Below are 22,241 nucleotides of genomic sequence, written 5' to 3' on the forward strand. Positions count from 1 at the left end.
AAGGCGTGTGATGGGGATTTATTACTAAATCACCCCAAACTCATTTACCGAGTCCTTCTAGCCCAGAGAAGTAGCCCGGAAAACCAGATGTTTTCTTGTCCCACTGGAGTTAAATGAAAAGGAAATGATCTTTACCTGTTTTGTAGTTTTGGTTTTTTTTTTAAGTTAGATTTTAACTCAAAAATATTTGAGTTGGAAAGGACCCCCGAAATCATTTAGTTCAATGCACTCCTGTTAACAGATGGGCAAACTGAGCCCCAGAGAGATCAAGCAGTAGCCACGCAAATTATTATTGGCAGCGCTGCTGGTGGAACGTGACTGGAGCTGTAACTTCCCCCAAATAGAAGAGCCAAGAAGAAGGGGTCAAAGAACAGGTCACACACCTCAACACATGACAACACTGTATGAAAGTAACTGATTTTCAAAATAATGATCAATAATTATTTTTAAGACGTAAAATTTAGTCTGGTCTACATAGTTTACTGAGGCAGCAAAGACAATACATTTTAGAAAGGCTGAGTCACGTGGTGGAATAAGCACTGGCCTTGGAGTCAAGACATAGGTTCAAAAGCTGGTACTGTGTGACTTCTGACAAGTAACTAAACCCTGCTGAACTTGAGCTTAAATGCCACCTGCATTTGTTTTGAGGCTTAGTTGATATAATGAATGTTAGTAAACTGAGATAACATAGGTGAAGTGTTTACAGGAGGGCTCAGCACATCTATGAGAGGGCTTGTATTATTATGTGAAAGCACCCAACACACAATGGGTGTTCAATAAATGTTATTCGGAAGAGGATTTCTTGAGGGAGGATGAGTAAACCTTGCAATGAATAGTTAGGGGAAGCTTTAAATCTGCTCGTCCCCGCACTGAGAGGACTTAAGAAAGTGTGAGTAGCCAGCACTGAGCAGAGATGTCTTCACAAAGCTTCCAGGGGATGGGGCACCTGAGGCGGAGAACTTACTGGTTAGGACTTCGAATGGTTCAGAATTAATTTTAGTCCACTGAAGAACAGATCGTTTACCTGTGGCCCAGGGCAGATAGGTAAGTTTCCCAAGTGATCAACTTTGGGTGTCAGAAGCCTTTTCACTGTCTCCTCCCACCACATTTCATATTCCTCCGCTCTGTGACAGAAAAGTCACTTTTTCAAATCATTCTCTTTGGAACACTGCTTTGTTTGTCCTGGGTCCCTGCGGGGTCTCCAACAAACATCTATTCTTTAATGCAGCGATCTTCAAAATGAAGAACGGGACTCTCAAAGTCCACTTCCAATCACACTTCACTGACCCAAGACCAGTTTGAGGGAGAGGCAACGTCTGAGTTAGGGAAGAGTGTGACTTGTGAACCTTTTTCTCGCGTTGCGTTTCACAAAGGAAAGCCTCCTAACTGTTGTGTCGGATGTCCTGCTGAACTTTATTTAATGAACCGCCAAAGATTATGAGCAAAGGATAAACTGTTTTCACATGAATGGGTACTGCTGAAATACTTTAAAAGCAAGCTCAACATTCCTGCCACTATTTTGCTGTTAGCTTCTGCTGTCTTAGCCACAGTCATTTACAGGCTCTGAAACCTTCAATGTGCAGGATTAGGCCCCTCCCGAGATCCTGAGCCAATGGTGACAAAGGCAGGAAGGTGATAGCTTAGCTGCCCGGCCTATCAGGCCCCAGTCTCTGGAATTAGTCTTTTGCTCCTCGGAGCCAGTATTTCATGCTTTTGGAGTGAATCTCAGATGTTCAGGCGTGACTTCCTTTTGCCCACTATATTTTCCCGGGCCATACGGCCTGAATTCCACCTTGGTTTCCTCGTTTGTATTCACCCCCAAGTCAGTCCTCTGCTTTCTCCAGTGCCCGGCACACAGTAGGCAGTCAATAAGCATCTGTTGAACTGAACTGAGTCTGAAGACCTCACCCGAAGCTCACCTTCGGCGGTGGAGACTCTGACCCATTCGGCCCAGCTCTTGTCAGTCTGTTCCCCTGGGGTCTTCCCCCCAAACCTGCAGCCAGTGACTGAGGACCTGTCTTACACTGGACTTTTGTCTGGGTCCTGCCAGGAAAACCTGCCCCTGTGTCCCACCTGCTAGACTGCGCCACTGTGGAAACCAACGGCTAGCTAGGGAACGGCAGAGTTCCTGCCGGTGCCCCAGCAAACATCAGTATTCAGGTGGTGGGTCACTTCCCACTCGGGCCAGCCAGACAGGACAGTTCCCATAGCCCAAGCACCACTCCTTCAGCCTCTGTCCCATCCCCAGGGACCAATCACTGGGCCCCTGACACTGAGCCCACCCAAGATACACACCTGCTAGCAATATCAATTTGCATCACAAACCCTTTTCCAATACTGTAAACTTTGGCCCACTTCTGGGCCTGATTTAATGAGATTTTACTGTTGTGAAAACAAATATTCTAACCCATCTGTTATATTTGTATGGTCAAGGCAATAACTTTGAGAGGGTTTCAAATCTGATGGTGAAATTTCTAGGTTCTCAGTTTTGGGGGTCAGAGAAAGGATTTGCTGTCTTCCATCAGTATGGAATGCAAATACCCTTTATTCCACACTTACCTATTAAGCACTTACACAGCCCTGTGCTCAGCCACAGAACCGTGACAGTTGGAGGTACTGAATTTTCCAATGTCCTAGCTCATTATCTCCAGTTTGTATTTCATGGACCAGATCCTGGTTTTGGCTTTGGCAGATCTGGTCCTCAGAAAATGAAATCTTCAACTAGTGACTGTGTTGGGTTCCCCTGCAAACTTGTGATTGAGAGCATGCAGCTCTACCACTTCATGAGCCGAGGACACACACAGCAGCCTACATCACATCATGACACCCAGAGAGCTGGCACAGAACGCCATTGTGACTGATGGGAGGAAGAAGGAACTAGCAAGAATAAGGTGTTAGACTTGCCCAAGGACGCTGAAAGGTCTGGTCTGAAGAAAGTGGAGCCGTCACTTCTGCTGCCTTCTCTTAAAATCAGCCTCAGAGCCCCAGAATCTAAGCTGCAGTCAGAGCCCTGGGTAGCAGAAGGAAACACACTCAGCAGGTGTTTGCCTGGTGGAAGACAGTGGCCACGGTGGGCATGGCCAGAGGAACCGGAACAGAGCTACGAGCACAGGGGAAAGAGCCTACCACACTGCCAAGGTCTGACTAGCAGAATAGCTCTGCCCTTGGCAGGTCCAAGCCTGGCACTGCCGCTCTCTAGTTGCCAGCAATAAAACTAAAGGATAACGGAGGGAAAGAAAGGTGAACTGAAGTGTAAACCACCCCCATTCCAACTGCCCCAGGAGCTGCAGGTGCCTTTAGCTCCTTGACTCTTTGCACCTGCTCTCCTGCCGGAATAAGTGGCCTATTGTGTGAGGCCGTACACAGGGAGGTGCTAAGCAAACAAAAGTGACTCTGCTGATCGTAAAATAGATGGGATTCCAGGAAAACTTTACCAAGCCAAATAAAAGGGATTGTAAAGCACTTGGTGAAACATAAACTGCTACATACATAAATACTTCATAAAAGCTCACAGCAATGCACACAAGGACAGCTAGGTCAAAAATTACCCTAGCTCTCTAGCCCGGAGGGTCTCGGAAAAGAGAGAATGTTCTCCCTCCCTTGGGTTTTCTCAGCCACTTTGTACCCTCTGCTCTTACCTGCCCTTCAGCCCTCGGCACTCCTCTAGATGTATCTCTCCCCTCAATGATATATCTCTGTGGTTAGAGGGCTTCTAATTTTCATTCTGGGTGGTTTGTGTCAAATATTATTAGGAGCAAGATACTGAATTCCCTTTCTTTTGCTCAGAAGCTCCACTGGGGTCACAAGGTGCTATGGGGGAAGACAATTTCTTTAAGGTTTAATTATGTGAATTTCACACCAAACTCTCCAACACCAGAAACTGAGACCTCTGACAACATCTCAAACAGCCAACCTACCTGCTCCCCTGTAGCCCCAAAGACACCTGGAGGATCTCTTCTAATGAGAATGATTACGCCCCGGGGCTCCTTTTGAATCGCTTTCACTTTGGTCTGTTTGGGAAGCCATCAGGGAAAGAACTGGAAATTCAAAGTCACCAAGGCGGCTTTATGGCATCCCTCCTCCTCTCAGACTCCTCCCTCCCTCAAATATCCTTGCCACAGGATCTCATGGCCTGTTAGAGCTTCAAAGAGCCTTAGAGGTCATCCTGTCTAACTCCTTCATTTTATAAATAAAATGCTGAAGGGCTGTGACTTGCCCAAGATCACACAAACCAGCTCGTGGTAGAGTTAAGACCCAGGCTGGACTTCCAGTCTAGGGCGAAAGGGTCTCTACCTGCATGGGCTCCACAGCTCCACAGGGGATACAGAGGCAATGGCTTCATCATAAGAGATATTGTGTAGAGGAGATGGAATGGAGGCCATCGGCTCTTTCTCCCAGGAGATGCCACCTTCCGGCCCTGAGAAAATCTGAGAGCACAGAAGCATAGTGCAAGAGGCAGGAAAGGTACTGCAACTTTACTGGGTCTGGACTGGGGAGAGACCAAGGAAAGGATAGGATTTCGCAGCACAGGCCAGGGAAAGCCAGACAGGACACCCATCCCAGGTCTGCTGGACTAGAGAGGAGAGCAAGCTTAGATCAGGGTTTCCATCAAGATTAGGAAGAAGGGCTTCCCTGGTGGCACAGTGGTTGAGAGTCCGCCTGCCAATGCAGGGGAATGCAGGTTTGTGTCCCGGTCCGGGAGGATCCCACATGCCGCGTAGCTGCTGGGCCCGTGAGCCACAACTGCTGGGCCTGCGCGTCCGGAGCCTGTGCTCCGCAACGGGAGAGGCCACAACAGTGAGAGGCCCGCGTACCGCATTAAAAAAAAAAAAGAACAGGAAGAAGGTAGGAGGGTTTTGAACCCATGAAGGAGAGAAGCCAAGCATCTGACAGGCAGTATAGTGGGTAAGAGAGCACAGACTGTCTGACTTTGGATCCCATCTCTCTTACTAGTGCTGTGGCTTTTGTTGTTAACCTTATCAATAAATGGGGGTAATAATCATGTCCAGATCAGAAGGCTGTGGTGAGAATTAACTTAATGCACACATGGTAAGCACCATAGAAATGTTAGCTATTATCATCATTAAGCACCTTCACTGTTTCAGTCCTACTTTCTGCAGTCAAATGCTCTACCACTGAGCTATAGCCCCTCTTCTCAGTCCTACTTTCTGAAGTTACACTGCACCCTCAGACAGGATTTGGAGGGGGCAAAGGGAAGAGGAGAGAAGTTTTCAGAATGCCTCAGGCAAGAAAAGGTAAGAGAAGGTAAATAGAGAAGGTAGAAAACCCAACAGAGCTGCAATTCCCCAGCTATCCCTGCACCCATCCAAATGTAAACCTCCTACAACTGCACCTTTTCCCATATTTAGTAGCTCCTAAGGGCACAGGTGCCAGGAGGTGACCAACTGTCCCTCTTTGCCTGAGACTGAGAAATTTCCCGGGACTCGGGACTTTCTGTGCCCAAACTGGAAAGTCTTGGGCAAACTGGAACAAGCTGATCGCCGTAGTGGCCAGAAGGTGTTTGCTGTTCAGAATTGCTATTTGTTATAACTAGAGTGCAGAGCACTACTGCTAAATGCCATCCACTGGGGTTTGGAAAAGCTGTGTTATCCAGAAGCCATGCGAAGGGGGTTTTCATAGGACTTTCTTCGCGTCTATGAAGGGGGAAAAAGAGTTTCTTCAATAAATGGGTTTCACCAGGGGAACGTTAGCCAGTTTGAGGATGATGGTCTTTAGCAGGACATTCACACAGCAATAGCCTCATTATCAATGATTCTTATTTGTTCACTTCGATTCTCCGATGCAGGCTGTCTTTCTCCATGTTCTATTCCCAGCACTGTTATTTATATGTGCTTGCAAGTAATAAAGCTGCGTTTATTGTAGAAGTCTGTCACTCAGACGTTTCATTAATTTAAACTGATGCTACAAATCCCTCAAAGTGTTTCCTTATGCCGGGTCAATTGGTTTATTCAACACCATGGAATGACTTGTTTAAAAATAGAATTTGTGGGAGTAGGTGAATTTGCTTAAGGAAAACACATTTTTTTAAAGTAATATTTTTGGAGAGATGCATAGGGAGAGATACTCGGGAAGCTGCTAAAAGCTCTGTGTTTATAAAGAGAGCCAGTAATGCTGTGTTAATTAGCCAACATATAGTTCCATTTATTCGTGGTAGAACTTCCCTCCGGATCTGATCTACTTTTCTACATTAACACCTAGTAAATGGAGGGCGCCTCACAATTTTCAAAGCTATTTCATACATGTTTGCTTATTGGAGTCTCACAACACCCTATGAGGTTGCCAGGGGAGGCATTAATTACACCATTTTATAAAGGAGAAAAAAAGAACAACAGAGAGTTTAAGCAAACCTGTCCAAAGGCACACAGACATACCACGGGGAAGCTAGATCTGGTACTTTGGTTTGTTACCAACAAGTATGTTTGTTGGTTTATTTATTGAATTCAATAAAAATGTATGGAGAGTCTACTCTATGGCAGGTACAACTAAGCAACGAGGATATATAGCCAGAAGACACAGTACTTGTCTTCTAGTGGAAGATTAGAGAAAACATGTAACCGGAGACGTGCCAGAGGGACACCTATGTGCTGAGGGTCTTAACCCAGACTAGGGCATATGGGGCAGAAGGATTCAGGCTCCTCAGAAGAGATGCCATTGAGTCAAGGATAAGGAGAGGTGAGCCAGCACAGTACCTTTTTCTGGCCCCTTCTAGGATGGTCCTGGTCATTAGCTTTTCAGCCTGAGTTCTTGTGTAACGTAACCCCCTACACATCCCTCCAACTCAAGGTTGGTGTACCCTGACCTCGGGTGAGGCCAGCTCACTCTGGCTCTCATGAAACAGGGACTCATCCCAGCTCCGGGCCTGAAGCTGTGCCCAGAAGTGAGAAAGGGGACAAAACGGGCCAATGAATGGCTCAAACTAGGTTTTTTTTTTTTTTTTTTTTTTTTGGTACGCGGGCCTCTCACTGCCATGGCCTCTCCTGTTGTGGAGCACAGGCTCCGGACGCGCAGGCTCAGCGGCCACGGCTCACGGGCCCAGCCGCTCCACGGCATGTGGGATCTTCCCGGACCGGGACACGAACCCGTGTCCCCTGCATCGGCAGGCGGACTCTCAACCACTGCGCCACCAGGGAAGCCCCTAGGGTGGTTTAAGATCCATCTGACACGTAGATCACTAAAATATTTGGAGGCAAAAAGTAGGACGCTCCTGTGACACCGGAGCTACAAATGAAAATACATTTTCCTTCACAGGGAAATGAAACTTCCTTACAGAGGCGACAAATCCAAGGATCAAAGCCAAACTCACGTAAAAAAGTAAAATTCATTGGCTTGAGAAATTGGGAAATCATGACCGATTTTAATGACCTCTCTCCTTTTCCACAAAGGTTAATCCAAGGGTGACAGAAAGGACTTCAGAGCATTGGACGACTAGACCCTTCCCGCTTTCTATTGTAAGTAAAATAGGAAGATTACCTGAGTCAATCGCTGTTAGGAAGTTCTAGGAGGAACTGTTGAAACTGCCTTTGCTATAAAACAAGATATTGAAGGTAGGAAGGCCAGTCCAGTACGTACCCATAGATTCAAATAACTCTCCCTTGATCACCAGTGGACCCAAATGCCCACCATTTGTGCCAAGCAGGGCCTGGGATGAGGATTTTAATGTTTTTGCAGACGGGAGAAGAAAAAAGATACAAATCCGAGGGAGCACGTAAAGCTGTTTCCCTGAAGAATTAAGAAATGGGTCACTGAAGGGAGCTAAAGCCAGGCTCCAACTCTCTTCCAGTAAAGAACTGGAAGGACCATTTTTATAGGCTTATTTTATTGAATAACAGCAGTAATAGCTACCCTTTCTTGAGGGCCTACCGTGTTCCAGGCACTATACTCTATATTTCACAATCTTTATGAATTCTCTCAACAATCCTTTAAAAGTAGAGACTATTAACTCCATTGTGCAGATGTGGAAACGGGCTCAGAGAAGACAAAGAGCTTCTACATACTGGAGCAGAAATCCAAACCCAGGCTTGCTGACCCCAAGGCTGTGAGCTGAAACACTCTAGCCCATGGCTTTTTACCACTGCCATGTAACTGCGCAATTCGCCTCTGTGTGCTTTCTGTTAACTCCCAACTGCTTGACTTTATCAGTAAAAATCATCAGAGAAACTCAAGCAATATTTTGTATTTGCTTAAGTATAGGAAGAAAGGGCAAAAAGACTGGAGAGCTGAGCTTCTTTCAATGGAGACCCCAAAAGCTTACCCTGGGGGAAGAACTGGGGCCAGTGGCAGTAAAGAAGTGGCACCTGCCGACCATGTCCTGCAGCCTGCAGGGGAGAAAAACGAAAACCACAACCACAAAAGTCCCAACAACAAGGCAGTCAGAGGGGTCTAAGAGCAGGGCCATCGGCAAGAGGCTCCCAAGAAAGAGGCTTCCCTAACAGGCCTCTCCCTGTCCTTCAAACTCGGAGTCGCAAGAGTCCATTTTCTTGATACTCAGCGACTGACTACCAGAAATAACACTTCTGGGTCAGAGTACCTGCATGAAAATGTTTCAGGTGTGTCCCATTTGTGTCAGGCAAAGGTGTTCTGATGAAGTGACACTGCTATCACTCAAGGACTGACTGTCTACTTCACCAGGAAAAGGCCAGGGCACTTGTGCCTTCCGGCAGCCTTGTTTCAATCAGTTTGTCACCTCCCTTACATGCTCTCCGAGGGGTGAATAAAAAGCAATGGCAGACTTCAAATTCGTAAATAAATATCAACCAGAATGTATACAGCCAAAACCATGTTGGGGCCCATCGACGATTCTGACATTACTTAAAACATTTCTGGAATGCCTCTCTGGAAAGCCCACTTAAAGCCAGTTTAAGTGTCACAAGAAATAAAGCGTCCCATTATTATCCTCTTACCCCAAATGAATCCCAAATGCTATGACCCTGCTTGAGCAGCCTCCCCATTCAACAGTTTGGTTCCAAAAGATGTGTAGATATTTACCCCGGATCCAGTTTACCTTTACAGGAAGAATGGCCTACAGCTCTTCACCCTTGCTCTGGACCTTTAACTGTCCTGCTCAGCCGCACTCTAATGACGTGATAACATCAACAGCTATCATTTATTCAGGGCCTATGGGCCAGCACACAGCTTCACAACAATCCTGCACAATAGGTACCATTATGCCCATCTTACAAACAAGGTAACAGAACCGTGATGCTAAATGACATGCCAGAAGCACAGAGTCAATGTGTAAACCAGGATGAAAATCTCCATCTGTATCGTTCTAATGACTGCACTCACTCCTTCCTGATAATGCACCTGCTTCATGCATCCTAACCTCTCAGGGTCCTCTCCCTATAACTGTCTGTACCACTGATGACCAATGGGCTGAACACCAACAACCTGCAGACTGCGGGAACGGCCATATGCCCTCAAGGCTTTTCCTAAAGAAGATGTCCAAAGATATTTTAAGGACTGGCAGCCTCAGTGAAATCAGTCTGTGACCTAACAAAGCGCCTACTCAGAAGGAGAAATACTTCAAGGACATAGAAGCCCTGATGTGTTAAATAAATAATTTCTTCAAAGCAATTATAGTCCTTCATGGACCCATCTCCTAAGCCTTCCCAGCAAAAATAGAAGAGGTCTGGTGCACAGAGCAGTGACAGTGAGAGGAGACAGGTCTTACTCCATCTTCAGAATCACATTTCAAAGAGGAAGCTGTGTGGTGATACTGATTTGTTGATGGTATGGATATGCCGGGACCTGCCTCGGAGGCCCCAAATGCTCTCCATATAATGAGATGATCCAACTGAGCACGGTGGGGCTGGCGTAAGAACTAAGAGAACACAATCTGCTTCAAGAATAAGCCATCCAGCCTTCCACAGGTGGCTACAGACATCACTGCTGAGCCATGAGGATGTCTCCTCCTGCTACTTCAGACCTGACAGTTGACAAGCACAGCCCATCCTGAACGTGGCAGACCATATTATGCTGTCAGTCAGTAGGATAAGCTGGGTTTTTCTCACTCAATTCTGCAGGTAGAGCTGCTGTATGTGACACTATAATCTTAAGGGATAAATGTCACTGTATTGCCACAGAGTAGGTTCTGAAAAATAGCTGTCACTAAAGACAACTTTTGACATAAATCTATAATGGAAAATATGTCAGTCTAAGTAAGCCCTTAGAGGAATTATTACATGGGGGCGTACCCCAAATTTATCTGTCTTACCTTACCAAGATTATAAAAAAATCTCTAGCTGACACAAATATTTCATGCTACACCAAGTCAAGTCATTTTCTATGTAATCTATTTTTCCTTCAAAACTTTTTCATGAAAAATCTTGACTTACCTAAAGCAAGTTAGAATATATAAGCTGCTATACTAGCTATACCTCAGTATTTTCATTCTAGGACATACACTCAAATCAGAAAAAAGTGAAGTGTCATGTTTCTGTTTCCAGGAAAACTGAATGAAATGAAATCCAAAAATGTCTGAAGGGGACCAAGAACTGTGGAGGTAGACAGTGCTCCAAACAAAATAAAGTTACTTTCCCAGTCAAAAAAAAAAAAAAAATATATATATATATACCAAAGCCCTATTTGTCCCTCTCTCCCTCCTGCCAGCCTTTCATAGGCAGAGCTTCCTGCAGGATAGGGGGCAAAGGAGGAACTAGCGATGAGAAGAGCTGGGGTATTGAAGGCTGACCACAGTTTCTCACCCTCCGACCATCACAACAGGGGCTGATAAGAAGAGCTATAAGCCTTGGCTTCAGCAGGAGTTTAGTCTGACTTGTGCCTAAACAAGTTCAGAAGTAAATGACTTTGGGACGTGACTCAATACCATTCAATATTATTTCCATGATCTGCTGTTGACTTTCTTTCCTGTGCCCACTTCCTCTTGGCTCTGTTTTTTATTTTATATTTGCCTCCCCATTGGTGTTTTCATTGGCTAGCCCATATTCAAAGTTCTATGTACACTGCCTTGAGCCTTTTGGAGAAAAGCTACAACGTAAGCCTAAACTAACAAACAACACTCAAATAATAACCTATTTTAGCATGAGAACATGGGAGCTATATATAGCGACTGCTACATATCACTGGCCTGTTCTGATGCGATGGGAATGAGCTGTGCAAGTGCATATGTGTGTCTGAATATGTATACACTCCACACATCGGTCTTTTCTTCAATTAATTCCTTCATAACCAGATTGAAGATCCTGAAGGTCTTTCCATTTTGCTCTTTAAACCAGTGAAAACCTTGATAGTGCTAGAAATTGGTCCCTCCCCTACCTCAAGTCCTCAAAACAGTGTTCTTAAAATAACTGCATTATAAAAACAGAATCGACTATTTCCCCTCACCTTTCCTACATTATAGGGCAAAACCCAGCCGTTTTGTTCATCTCATTTAAAAAAAACATTATTTTGTACATGTCAGGAATTGGGTGTTAATGGTTCTCTCATTCATTCCCACTTGTTGACATGACACAGTCTATCCCTCCAACTCAGCAGAAGAAAAACAGTATCGTTACACTACTTTTCTGAAGCATCCAGAAGGTTTAGAGACAAGAACAAAACTCCTTGAGAATTAAAATAATTGCTTTGTATATTCCTGCTTCTGCCTTTCCAATTAAGCAGAGAAATCCTGGAGAGGCACTATAAACACTGGAAGACTTGTCTGATCAGTGGAAATAAGGGAGAATTTGCAGTGAGTGTGTATGTATATCATTTCTCAGGTGAAATGGAAGGTAAGATTGCGTAGGAGGGAGAGGACGCACCTTCACTGCAATGTGCCCCTGCGGATCTCAGGGAGTTGATTCTCTAATGCCAGGTGCCCCATGTACTCCACTGAGAGTCCCAGAGTCATGCCGAGAAAATACAAAATGGATACTGATCCATAATGAACAAAAGTGGCCATGCAGATCTATCAGCCAGAGGATAACAGCAGTATTGTGGGGCTGACGTTTTGATCCAGGCCCATCGAGCACAGCAACATGATAGAGGAGCAACAAAACCAGCTAGGACTGGATACAGAGGGAACTGAGGCATCGTGCCACAAAGTGTAAGTAGTTGTATATGTGCAACTCATAAACCTCCAAGTCACTAGGGAAGTATAAACTCCTATAGGAGGTATGCGGACTGCAGGAGAGACCAGCTGACTATACACACAGCGCTGAGAGAAAAAGACTCAGGGGAGAAAAAAATGCAAAGGAATATAGACATGAGGCCAGGTGGAGGAGAGGCTAGCATTTAGGTGGTGGTCAAGTATGATGGGGATGGGAGACCTGAAGGCTGTCCTGTCCTCAAGGTTAAGGGTGAGCCAAGCTGATTCAGAAATGGTGGGAAAAGCCTGATTATAGAGCAGTAGTTGCTCAGGGTTAATATAAAGATGGGTGGAAAACTGATGACTGCATAAAGAAAATGTGCTATACCCATGCAATGAAACATTATTTGGCCACAAGAAGAAAAGAAGTGCTGATACATGCTACAATTTGGATGAACCTTAAAAACATTACGTTAAGTGAATGGTTCCATTTATATGAAATATCCAGAATTGGTTAGTTGCCAGGGGCTGGAGGAAGGGGAGAACGGGAAGTGATCACTAATGGGTATAAGGTTTCCTCTGGGGTGATGACAAAGTCTTGGAACAAGATAGAGGTGATGATTGTACAACATAGTGAATGTACTAAATGCCACTGTACTGTATACCTTAAAATGGTTAATTTTATATTATATGACTTTCACCATAATAAAACACACACACACACACACACACACACACTAGCATGCACGCCCAATACAAATGGGTAGGAGCCTCTGCTGTGACGGCTCTGAGGGGAGCTCTGCCTGGACTGCTGAGGAAGGAGGCTGGTTGACTTTTTTCCTCTCATTCTTCTCCTTAAGTTGTAAACTCCTCAGCAGGGGCAGGCACTGCGTTCTACCTATCACTGGATGCCCCAAAGGGCCTAGTACATAGTAAGTGCTCAATCTTTGTTGAAGGAACCTGCATTATCAGATGTTAAATGTAGGAAAAAAACAGTATTTTTTTCTAACTAAGGTTTTTGAACATGTATAGGTTCAAACAGTTTCTCTCTTATGCTATTTTAAAATAAACTTGATTAAACAATAAAATAGGGCTTACATAGTATCAAACCATCCAGAAGAAGGGTGAAAATTTCAGCCAATTATCCAGATATTTGGCCTAACAGTTCTAAAAAGGTGTTTGAGAATGTATTTGCTAATTTGTTCACTCTTCATACAGGCAAAGCCTACATTTAGCTGTTAAACCCAGTGTTAGCTTACTTCTATGGGCTCCTTTATTTTTCTCTTGGTCTCAGAGATTCTGTAATTGAAATTCACTGTAGTTCTACAAAGGCAAAAGAAGGAGGATTTTCTGCCTTTGGCAATGGTAGGAGATCTTTGCCTGTAGGATACATGGTGACTCTCATGATGGAGTATACCTCACACAAGCCAAGCTTGCTAATTTGAAGATTTCTCTGTGAAATCCTGGAAGCCAATATTTATCTCCAGCCAAGATGAGGAGGTGGTGGAGGGAGGGGGAGGTGAGAAGGACAAATGATGCTTATGTGGTACTCCCTGAGACTAGATCTGTGAAAACGTTCTTTTCCTGCACAGTTCAATTGATTTTTATTCATAAGAGATAAAAATTGAAAGGATGTGAAATATGACCTCATTGAGAGAGACAATGACTTGTTTGACTCTTTAAAAGTTGAAAGATCTGTACGTCCATAGTAGGAGGTTATAAACAGCTATGATAACCCAGCTGACATGGATATTGATCAATATTTTCTTCAACGTCAATATTTTCTTTTTAATCAGCTGTCTCCACTGACAAGTCTTGTTCTCTTTCAAGATCCTTGCTTTTCATAAATTTTCTTGACTAAAAGTAAAATATTTTCAAAGGAACACAAATCCAACCTATAAAAGCAACAAAGTCACAAGCCACTTGACAATATGAATTGGCAACTGTTACTTAAGACTAAATTAAATGAGAAATTAAATGAAAAGCACTGGAAAGAGGATTTAACTATAGATGAGACATGCAGCGCAAAGCTAATCTTCATAAATGGTGCAAACAGAGGGCACACATGTCCTCAGGCTATAGAACTTCATATTATTAAATGTATATTCTTGAGTAATTTGGTAAAAATCTAGTTCGACACTATTCCCTAGTCCCATCGTTGCGTTAGGTCAGTGATTAAAGTACAGGTTAATTATAACCCGAGGTTGCCAACCATGGAAGGGTCACTTCCTGGATTACACTATCCTTATTCTGTCTACCAACACGTTTGATTTCCTTCCTTCCTCCCACCTTCTTTGTCTTCCTTCCTTCTTTTATTCCTGCAGAGTATATATCAACAATAAAAGTTGTTCCGAAAAAATTGTTTTTTCAGAAGTACAAGTAAGAGTTTGGAATAATGGCTTTCCTCCATACTATAATATTTATTTTATTTTATCATTTTCAATATCCTAAGATATTAAAAGCTAGCAAATTAAACAAAGAAGTTTAACAGTTATTTTAACGGTGCAGAAGTGCATTCAGTTAACTTTTGGACTCATTTAAAGTTAGCAGGCTTTGGATTCTTCCATTTGATAGAAAAGGACTTTCTTGGTTCCAGGACAACATCCTTCATGAAAGCATACTGAACATGAAGTAGTATATGAGTAAAATTCAATTTTTAAAAATCCCACTAATTCGGGACTTCCCTGGTGGCACAGTGGTTAAGAATCTGCCTGCCAATGCAGGGGACATGGGTTTGATCCCTGGTCCGGGAAGATCCCACACGTCGTGGAGCAACTAAGCCCGTGCGCCATAACTACTGAGCCTGCACTCTAGAGCCTGCGTGCCACAACTACTGAAGCCCACGTGCCACAATTACTGAAGCTCACATGCCACAACTACTGAAGCCCACGTGCCACAACTACTGAGCCCACGTGCCACAACTACTGAAGCCCGCGCGCCTATAGCCTGTGCTCTGCAACAAGAGAAGCCACGGCAATGAGAAGCCCACGCACCACAACAAAGAGTAGCCCCTGCTCACCGCAACTAGAGAAAGCCCGCGTGCAGCAGTGAAGACCCAGTACAGCCAAACAAAATAAAAAATAAAAAAAAACATAGGCCTGCCTGACAAGAAATTCTTTTGAATTAGCTAAAACTGGATCACCTGATATACCAGAAGACATATCCAGTGGGGTTACAACATTTGCTCTAAACAATCACAACAGTGAGGAAACATATTAGTGCTTGATTCACAGTAGGTACTCAAATATTTGTTAAATGAGTAAATAAATGAATGATTACTTTAGTAAATAAATATAAACCAAAATTTCCATGGTTACAAGATATGCTGCTTAAAACAAATTAGTGTTCAGGGATTGTTCATTTTTCACCATCTTAATATACCAATGGGTAAGCCATTGGGATGGTCTCTCATCAAGTTTATGCAAGAACCACATGTTTGACCTGTAGGCGTTTTCCTTTTTAAACATTATATCATTTATACCTGTTTTAAGGCATCTGCTTTTTATAAAGCCAAATACCAACTGCTTTTCTTTGACAATTTAAATGAATATGTGGTAACAGTTAGGTACATTTCCATGATTCTACTCAGTACCTGATAGAGATTTTAGGGTGATAAAGATACACCATTTCTCCAGAGTAGAGTGGGCTGCATGGGGCCATTAATCCCTCCAGCCTGATTCACATTTGCTACAGAGAAGTCTATCTCCAGGGTGGCATGCAACCTCAGTCTCATTAGCACCTCATTCTCATTGTTCCAGGTCAGTACAAAGCTTAGTTGAGAAACAAGCTGTTTTCAGGCATGTGTTCTACTTTGCATTGGGAAGAGGAGGGGTGGCGGGGGAAGGGAGAAAGAAGAGAAGTAACATGAACTGAGCTTCCATTATCTGCCAGTCTGCTAGGGGCTTTACCTCACCTACTAGGTACAACAACCCTGTGAGATGCCCCTTCCTTACAGAAGAGGACCTTGAGACTTTCTAGGTGAAGTGACTCACCCCAGGCCACACGCAGTCAGTAACAGAACTGAGATGCAAATCCAAGTTCATCTGGCGCCAAAGCCTTCCTCTGTCCATGACATTACACTGCTAATTAATTCCATGATTAATTATCCTGTGTCCGGATATTGGGTTCCACTAAAATGTAAGCTCCTCAAAGCAAGGAACTTGCCTCTCTTGTTCACCCTCATATCCCTAACTCCTACCTTGGTGCCTAACACATAGTACCTCAAACATAAATGTTGAAGGTATGGATGAATGTATAAATCCATAAGGAAATAAAACACATAGACTGCCGGAGCTAGAGGTGCTCTAATCCAACCATCTCGGTTTTTAGATGGGGAAACTAAGGCTCAGAGGGATTAAGTCGCTTGCCCTTGGTTAAAAAACCGGTCAGTGAAAGATTCAGAACTTGCATCCAGGTCTCTTCTGTATTCTCCTCTACAACATGCTACCCCTTGCACAGACATTTTTGAAAGCATGTTCATCAACTCCATATGGTTTCCTAAGCATTCTACCCTCCCGATTTAATTCTTTAATTGTAAGCTATTCCTTACACATGCAAAGCAATGGAGGTTAGGAATACCATTAGCCCACTAGAATGAAAGCTCACTGAGGACAGGAAAATTTGCCTGTTCTTTTCACTTCGACATGACTGGCACTTAGAAAATGCTCAGTAAATATTTGCTGAAGAAATGAATATATATTATTTCCTTTCCAACAATAAGCAAATTCTTCAGAGATGACGAATGTTAGCACAGATTATACTAAGAAACACTCAAATGATTAAACATTTCAGTAAAAATACTGTGAAATGGTACTCCTCCTTCCCTCCGCTTTCTTCTTTCCTCTATCTTCATCTAGAACACGGGGCACGGGGCGGGGGAGATAATGCTATTTCATAGGATTGATGTAAGGATAAAAAGCGTTAATACATATAAGCACTTAGCATGGTGCTTAACATGTAGTTAACTCTCAATAAGTAACAGCTATTAGTACAAATATGATTTCTTCAAATCAATCAATCAATCAATCAATAAGGGCCCACATAATGAGAAGATGAAGAAGCCAAAGACATCCCCCCCCAAAAAAAGACTTGTTTTATGCTTTACAATTTGTACAATGTTCCTGAATCCACAGTTCTCCATGTGCTTCAAAGTTTGTAAGTTCTATGAGGGCTATAAGTTATAGACGGCATCCGCCATGTCAGAGATGTTCATGTGTATGTTTTTTTCTAGAATTTTTCTCATGAAATTAATGGAGAGAAGACATAACTAACATTGAGATGAACATATGATGAGTATTCCTCAAATACTGCTATATTTAACATTAGAAAAAGATTACCTCTCCACGAGTTCTTGTCCATTCCAGCAAAGGGTGTCGTTTTCAGCCACAGGGCTATGGCTGCAGATGTAGCCAGGCAAAGCACTATAGAAGCTGATGAAAGATTTTAACTTCTGAATTAGTTCCCTGAAAGAAAAACAAAACATCTGTGTATAAGATGCAAGTAAACCCAGTATGAGGAAAGTTTAATTTGCTTATCAGCATGACAGAAAGGCTCTGCCAGGCTGATTAGAGCAATAAATCATTTAAAAAGACATTCTTGGCTACAAGGCCACAATTTAGGGTTTTTTAAATCAGTAAAATGATAGAAAAAAATTTGCCTGCCATATAAGGTGCTGTTCCTATCAGAAGGATGATTTAATTCCACCATCCATTTTTCTAACACGTTCAGCTTCCATTTTTTGTTCTGATGCTGTTACCCACATTCTCAAAGGTGCTGATTACAAGGCACACTGGGGCACTACATCTATCTTTCGGTTTCTGAGTGTAACTGAGTGCAATGATTGTAATTTACAATGCTATTACCCTAGAGGTGGCCCCTTTTCATATAGACTCTGGCTAATAGTTGCAGATCAGAATCGCAGGGTGCTCAGAGCAGTATAAGCTCTGTGAAATTCTCCTGACAATATCGTCAGAGAAACTCACATCTGCTAAAGGAGGAAGGTTTCTTTGTTCTTTGTTTATACATTGTGGTTCCTATGGGGGTGGGGTGGGAGGGGTCCTAGTATATTTTATTATATATTTGCTCTAGCTTTCATGTTATAAGAGTGTGTGTGTGTGTGTGTGTGTGTGTGTGAGAGAGAGAGAGAGAGAGAGAGAGAGAGAGAGAGAGAGAGAGAGAGAGACCAACCGAACGTATTATATATACAAATATGTATAAACACACACCCATAAATACCCAGCAAAACTTTTGGCCTATTATCTTCTTTCAGATGTACATGGACATACAAAATAAGACACTATAGACTGGAAAGAAGTGTTTATGCTTATTAAGAAATATTAAAATATCTATGCAATAGATGTCCAGTAGTAAACAAACCAAAATAAAATACTCTTTATTTTCTAAAGCAAATATTCCTTGTAGAAAGGAAGTTAAAGAGTACTTCATATATATTCAAGTCTATCTTAAGTCTTCACTAAGTTTGTAGAGACTCTCACCAGGGAATTTGCTGGCAGTGGAGTAATTATGCAATATTGTCTCCAGGCTAACAATGAACTGACCTGATATATAGGCCTCTAGAGGAGCCCAGAAATGCCCTCTGGGGGTTGTTCTCAGATCTGGCCAAAAGAGGAAGACTGGTGGAAATTACTGTCTTGCATTTAATGCCATTTTCCATTTTATTACCATAAAACAATTCATTTCAACTAATAATTTAGAGAAAGAGAGAGAGAGTGCGCTTACGACACTCAGCACATCTTCACAAAGGCTCGGGTCACAGTAAAGCCAGGGTGATGTACAGAACAACTCGAGAAGGGTTATTGAGACATATATAACTCCTGATACCCCAACAGTTACTTCCTGCTATGCTCAAACCCTCTCACAGCCTCTACTGCTGGTTGCTGAGCTCCGTCAATCTCCAAAGTGAAGAGGCTCAGTATAGGGCTCTGAAGATAAAAGTCAACACTCTAGTTTCTCACAGAGGAAAAAGATGGGTTCAATTAATGCTAATAGGGGAGATGCTCTGTTTTACAAGGTAATAATACGGTTCCCAAGAGTGGAAACTGAAAGACTAAAGCCTGAGTAATTCCCCTCATTCCATGAGGAAATGGAATACAGCCATTAGTCTATGGGAAGTGATGGCCCTCCCTTTAATGAAAGTTTCCCTTAGGCCTCCTCCTACCTTCAAACTCTGTCTCACTAACATAGCACATAGCAAGAAAAACTGAACCTCATAGCAAAGCCTTCCAATTTGACTTCCCTAGAAGTTAAAACAAACAAACAAACATAACACTCTGAACTTCTTCCAGCCTCCCAACTCTTGCAGTTTTTTCCTTGGCTGATCATAAAGATCATTGACAAACTGGAGAAGATTCAGAGAGGGTCTATCTAAATGTCGAGGGGACAAAGGGCTGCAATAAACCTAAGACCTCCAACTTTAGTATGAAGGGATATTACTTGCTGGGGTCAAAATAAAAGTCTAAGAAAGCCACAAAGACTGTGAATAATGTCTAGGTCATCAAATTCTAGAACTCGGGGAATCTCTCTGAAACTTGAACAAGGTAACTTGGGGAAATAACAGACCATCCTGTATCACAGAGTACACATTACCTCCATAGGACATACAGGATGGACCTAGGGAGAGACAGTGTTTTTAAAACTTGCTTCTGAATTAGTTATTTTGAATTTAGAACACAGTTTCATTTAGGAAATATGATATAGTGATGGCTGGATTCTCAGAACAGCCCCTTAAAACCCATTGGGAGTAGTAGCTAAGAGCACTGATTTTGGAGTCTGACCCCCGTGAGTTTCAAATGCCAGTTACTCTCTCACTTACTTAGCAGTAAAATCTTACTAGACAGATTCTAAACTTCTCTGAGGCTTAGTTTCTTTATCTGTAAAATGAAGCAAATGATAGCTGTTGGGATGATTAAATGAGACAATGCGTGTAAAGTGTTTAGCATAGTACCTGGCACAGAGTAACACTTCCACAGTGTTAGCCATTTGGCAATTTATTTCCATTATTATGAGCCTGTAGAATATAAATATAGTATATATATGAAATATATATTATATTCCAGATAAATTTATGTATGCAAGATAATTAAGTTGTTTTCAAGTTCCAGATAACTTTACATGTGCAAGATAAATAATACTTCATATTTTAAGGTGGCTATTAAAAAGTACAACCATGTTTTCTCCCTAAATATTTTTCCTGTTATTCTTTTTCAAAAATTAGCTAGCTATTGGGCTGGGTAAATCACTGGACTAATCTGGTAAAGCATTTTAGATGGTCTTTGCGTGGTAGGAAAGTGGTGGTGGCCCTCACAAGGATTTGTGTCTAAGAAGCCGAAATTGAGTATCAAATGTGGAAGACCACGCCAAGATGAAGTCGAGTTTAAAAAGGTAGGTTAATCATCAGGGAGAGGCAAATCAAAACCACAGTAAGATACCACTTCAAGATGACTATAATAAAAAAGACAACAAGTGCTGGGAAGGGTGGGGAGAAATTGGAACTCCCACACATTGCTGGTGGGAATGTAAAACAGCACAACCACTGTGGAAAATAGTTTGGTGGTTCTTCACAAAGTTAAGCATAGAGTTACCACATGACCCAGCAATTCCACTACTAGGTATATAGCCAAAATAATTAAAAACAAGTACTCAAATGAGTACATGTACACGCATGCTCGTAGCAGTACTATTAACAATAGCCAAAAGGCGGAACAAGACAGATAGGTAAACAACACATATTCTATACAATGGAATATTCTTCTTCTTCTTTTTTTTTTTTGTGGTACGTGGGCCTCTCACTGTCGTGGCCTCTCCCGTTGCGGAGCACAGGCTCCGGACGAGCAGGCTCAGCGGCCATGGTCCACGGGCCTAGCCGCTCCAAGGCATGTGGGATCATCGTGGACCGGGGCACAAACCCATGTCCCTGCATCGGCAGGCGGACTCTCAACCACTGCGCCACCAGGGAAGCCCTATTATTCTGTCTTAAGAAAAGTATTCCTGCGTGCTGCAACATGGGTGAACCTTGAAAACATTATGCTAAGTGAAAGAAACCAATCATGAAGGATCACATATTATATGATTCCATTTATGTGAAATGTCCAGAACAGGCAAATTTAGAGAGGCATAAAGTAGATTTGTGGTTGCTTTGGGCTGGGGGGGGGATGACGGTTGGGGAATGATAGCTAAAAGGTGTGGGATTTCTTCTTGAGGTGATAAAAATGTTCTAAAATTGACTGTGGTGATGGTTGCACAACTCTGTGAATATAATAAAAACAGCTGAATTATATACTTTAAATGGATGAATTGTATGGTGTGTGGATTATATCTCAATAGAGCTGTTATTGAGATTTACCTCCAAAAAAGGGTAGAGAAGAGGTGAAATATGTCTCAGAGAAAGAGAGGCTTTGTCTACGAGAGAGATACTCCTTGGAATAGTGGAAAGAGACGATCAGGAGAGCTGGGAAAGAGCCAGGTTTGGATGGACATGAAACAACGGCCCGGGTGAAGGGTGAGAAAAGAAATTTATAAGGGCCACAACTTCAGCACTGCAAGAGCTGCAAACAGTGGTTAAAATCTATTTCTTCCTTCATCTTATAAAATGAAGTCTGCTTTTTTCTCATCATAAAAGAAATATATGGTCACTATTGAGAATTTATAAACTACAGAAAAGTAGAAGGGGGAACAAAACCTTATTTATAGTGCTACCAGCCAGATAATCACACTTAATATTTGGATATATTTCCTTCTAGACGTTCCTCTCCAGTAAAGTTTTATGTTTATTTCTCTAAAACCTATTCTTCTTGATAGGCTTGTTCACTGAGTTCTTTTTGGTTCTCAGTGTATATTATTACCATTAGAATCCCAGGTAGATTTGATTAGAAAAGAACATCAAGGGCTTCCCTGGTGGCGCAGTGGTTGAGAGTCCGCCTGCCGATGCAGGGGACACGGGTTTGTGCCCCGGTCCGGGAAGATCCCACATGCCACGGAGCGGCTGGGCCCGTGAGCCATGGCCGCTGAGCCTGCGCGTCCGGAGCCTGTGCTCCACAACGGGAGAGGCCACAGCAGTGAGAGGCCCGCATACCGAAAAAAAAAAAGAAAAAAAAAAGAAAAAAAAAGAAAAGAACATCAAAATAATGAAATAAATACTGGTTCTCAAGTAATTCCCAGGACCTGTGAGATGAGGCAG

General features: G+C 42.8%; 1 protein-coding gene across 1 annotated transcript in view; it reads right to left on the reverse strand.

The window, feature by feature from the left end:
- The window catches only part of GPC3 (glypican 3), a 442,250-nt gene that overhangs the window by 136,608 nt on the left and 283,401 nt on the right, over positions 1–22,241 (reverse strand). The window contains exon 5 of the mRNA XM_030849089.3: positions 17,383–17,508. Within this exon, the coding sequence (XP_030704949.1) occupies positions 17,383–17,508 (126 nt within the window). The remainder of the gene's footprint in view (positions 1–17,382; positions 17,509–22,241) is intronic.

The sequence above is a fragment of the Globicephala melas genome, chromosome X, assembly GCF_963455315.2.
Source record: "Globicephala melas chromosome X, mGloMel1.2, whole genome shotgun sequence".
Classification (NCBI taxonomy): domain Eukaryota; kingdom Metazoa; phylum Chordata; class Mammalia; order Artiodactyla; family Delphinidae; genus Globicephala; species Globicephala melas.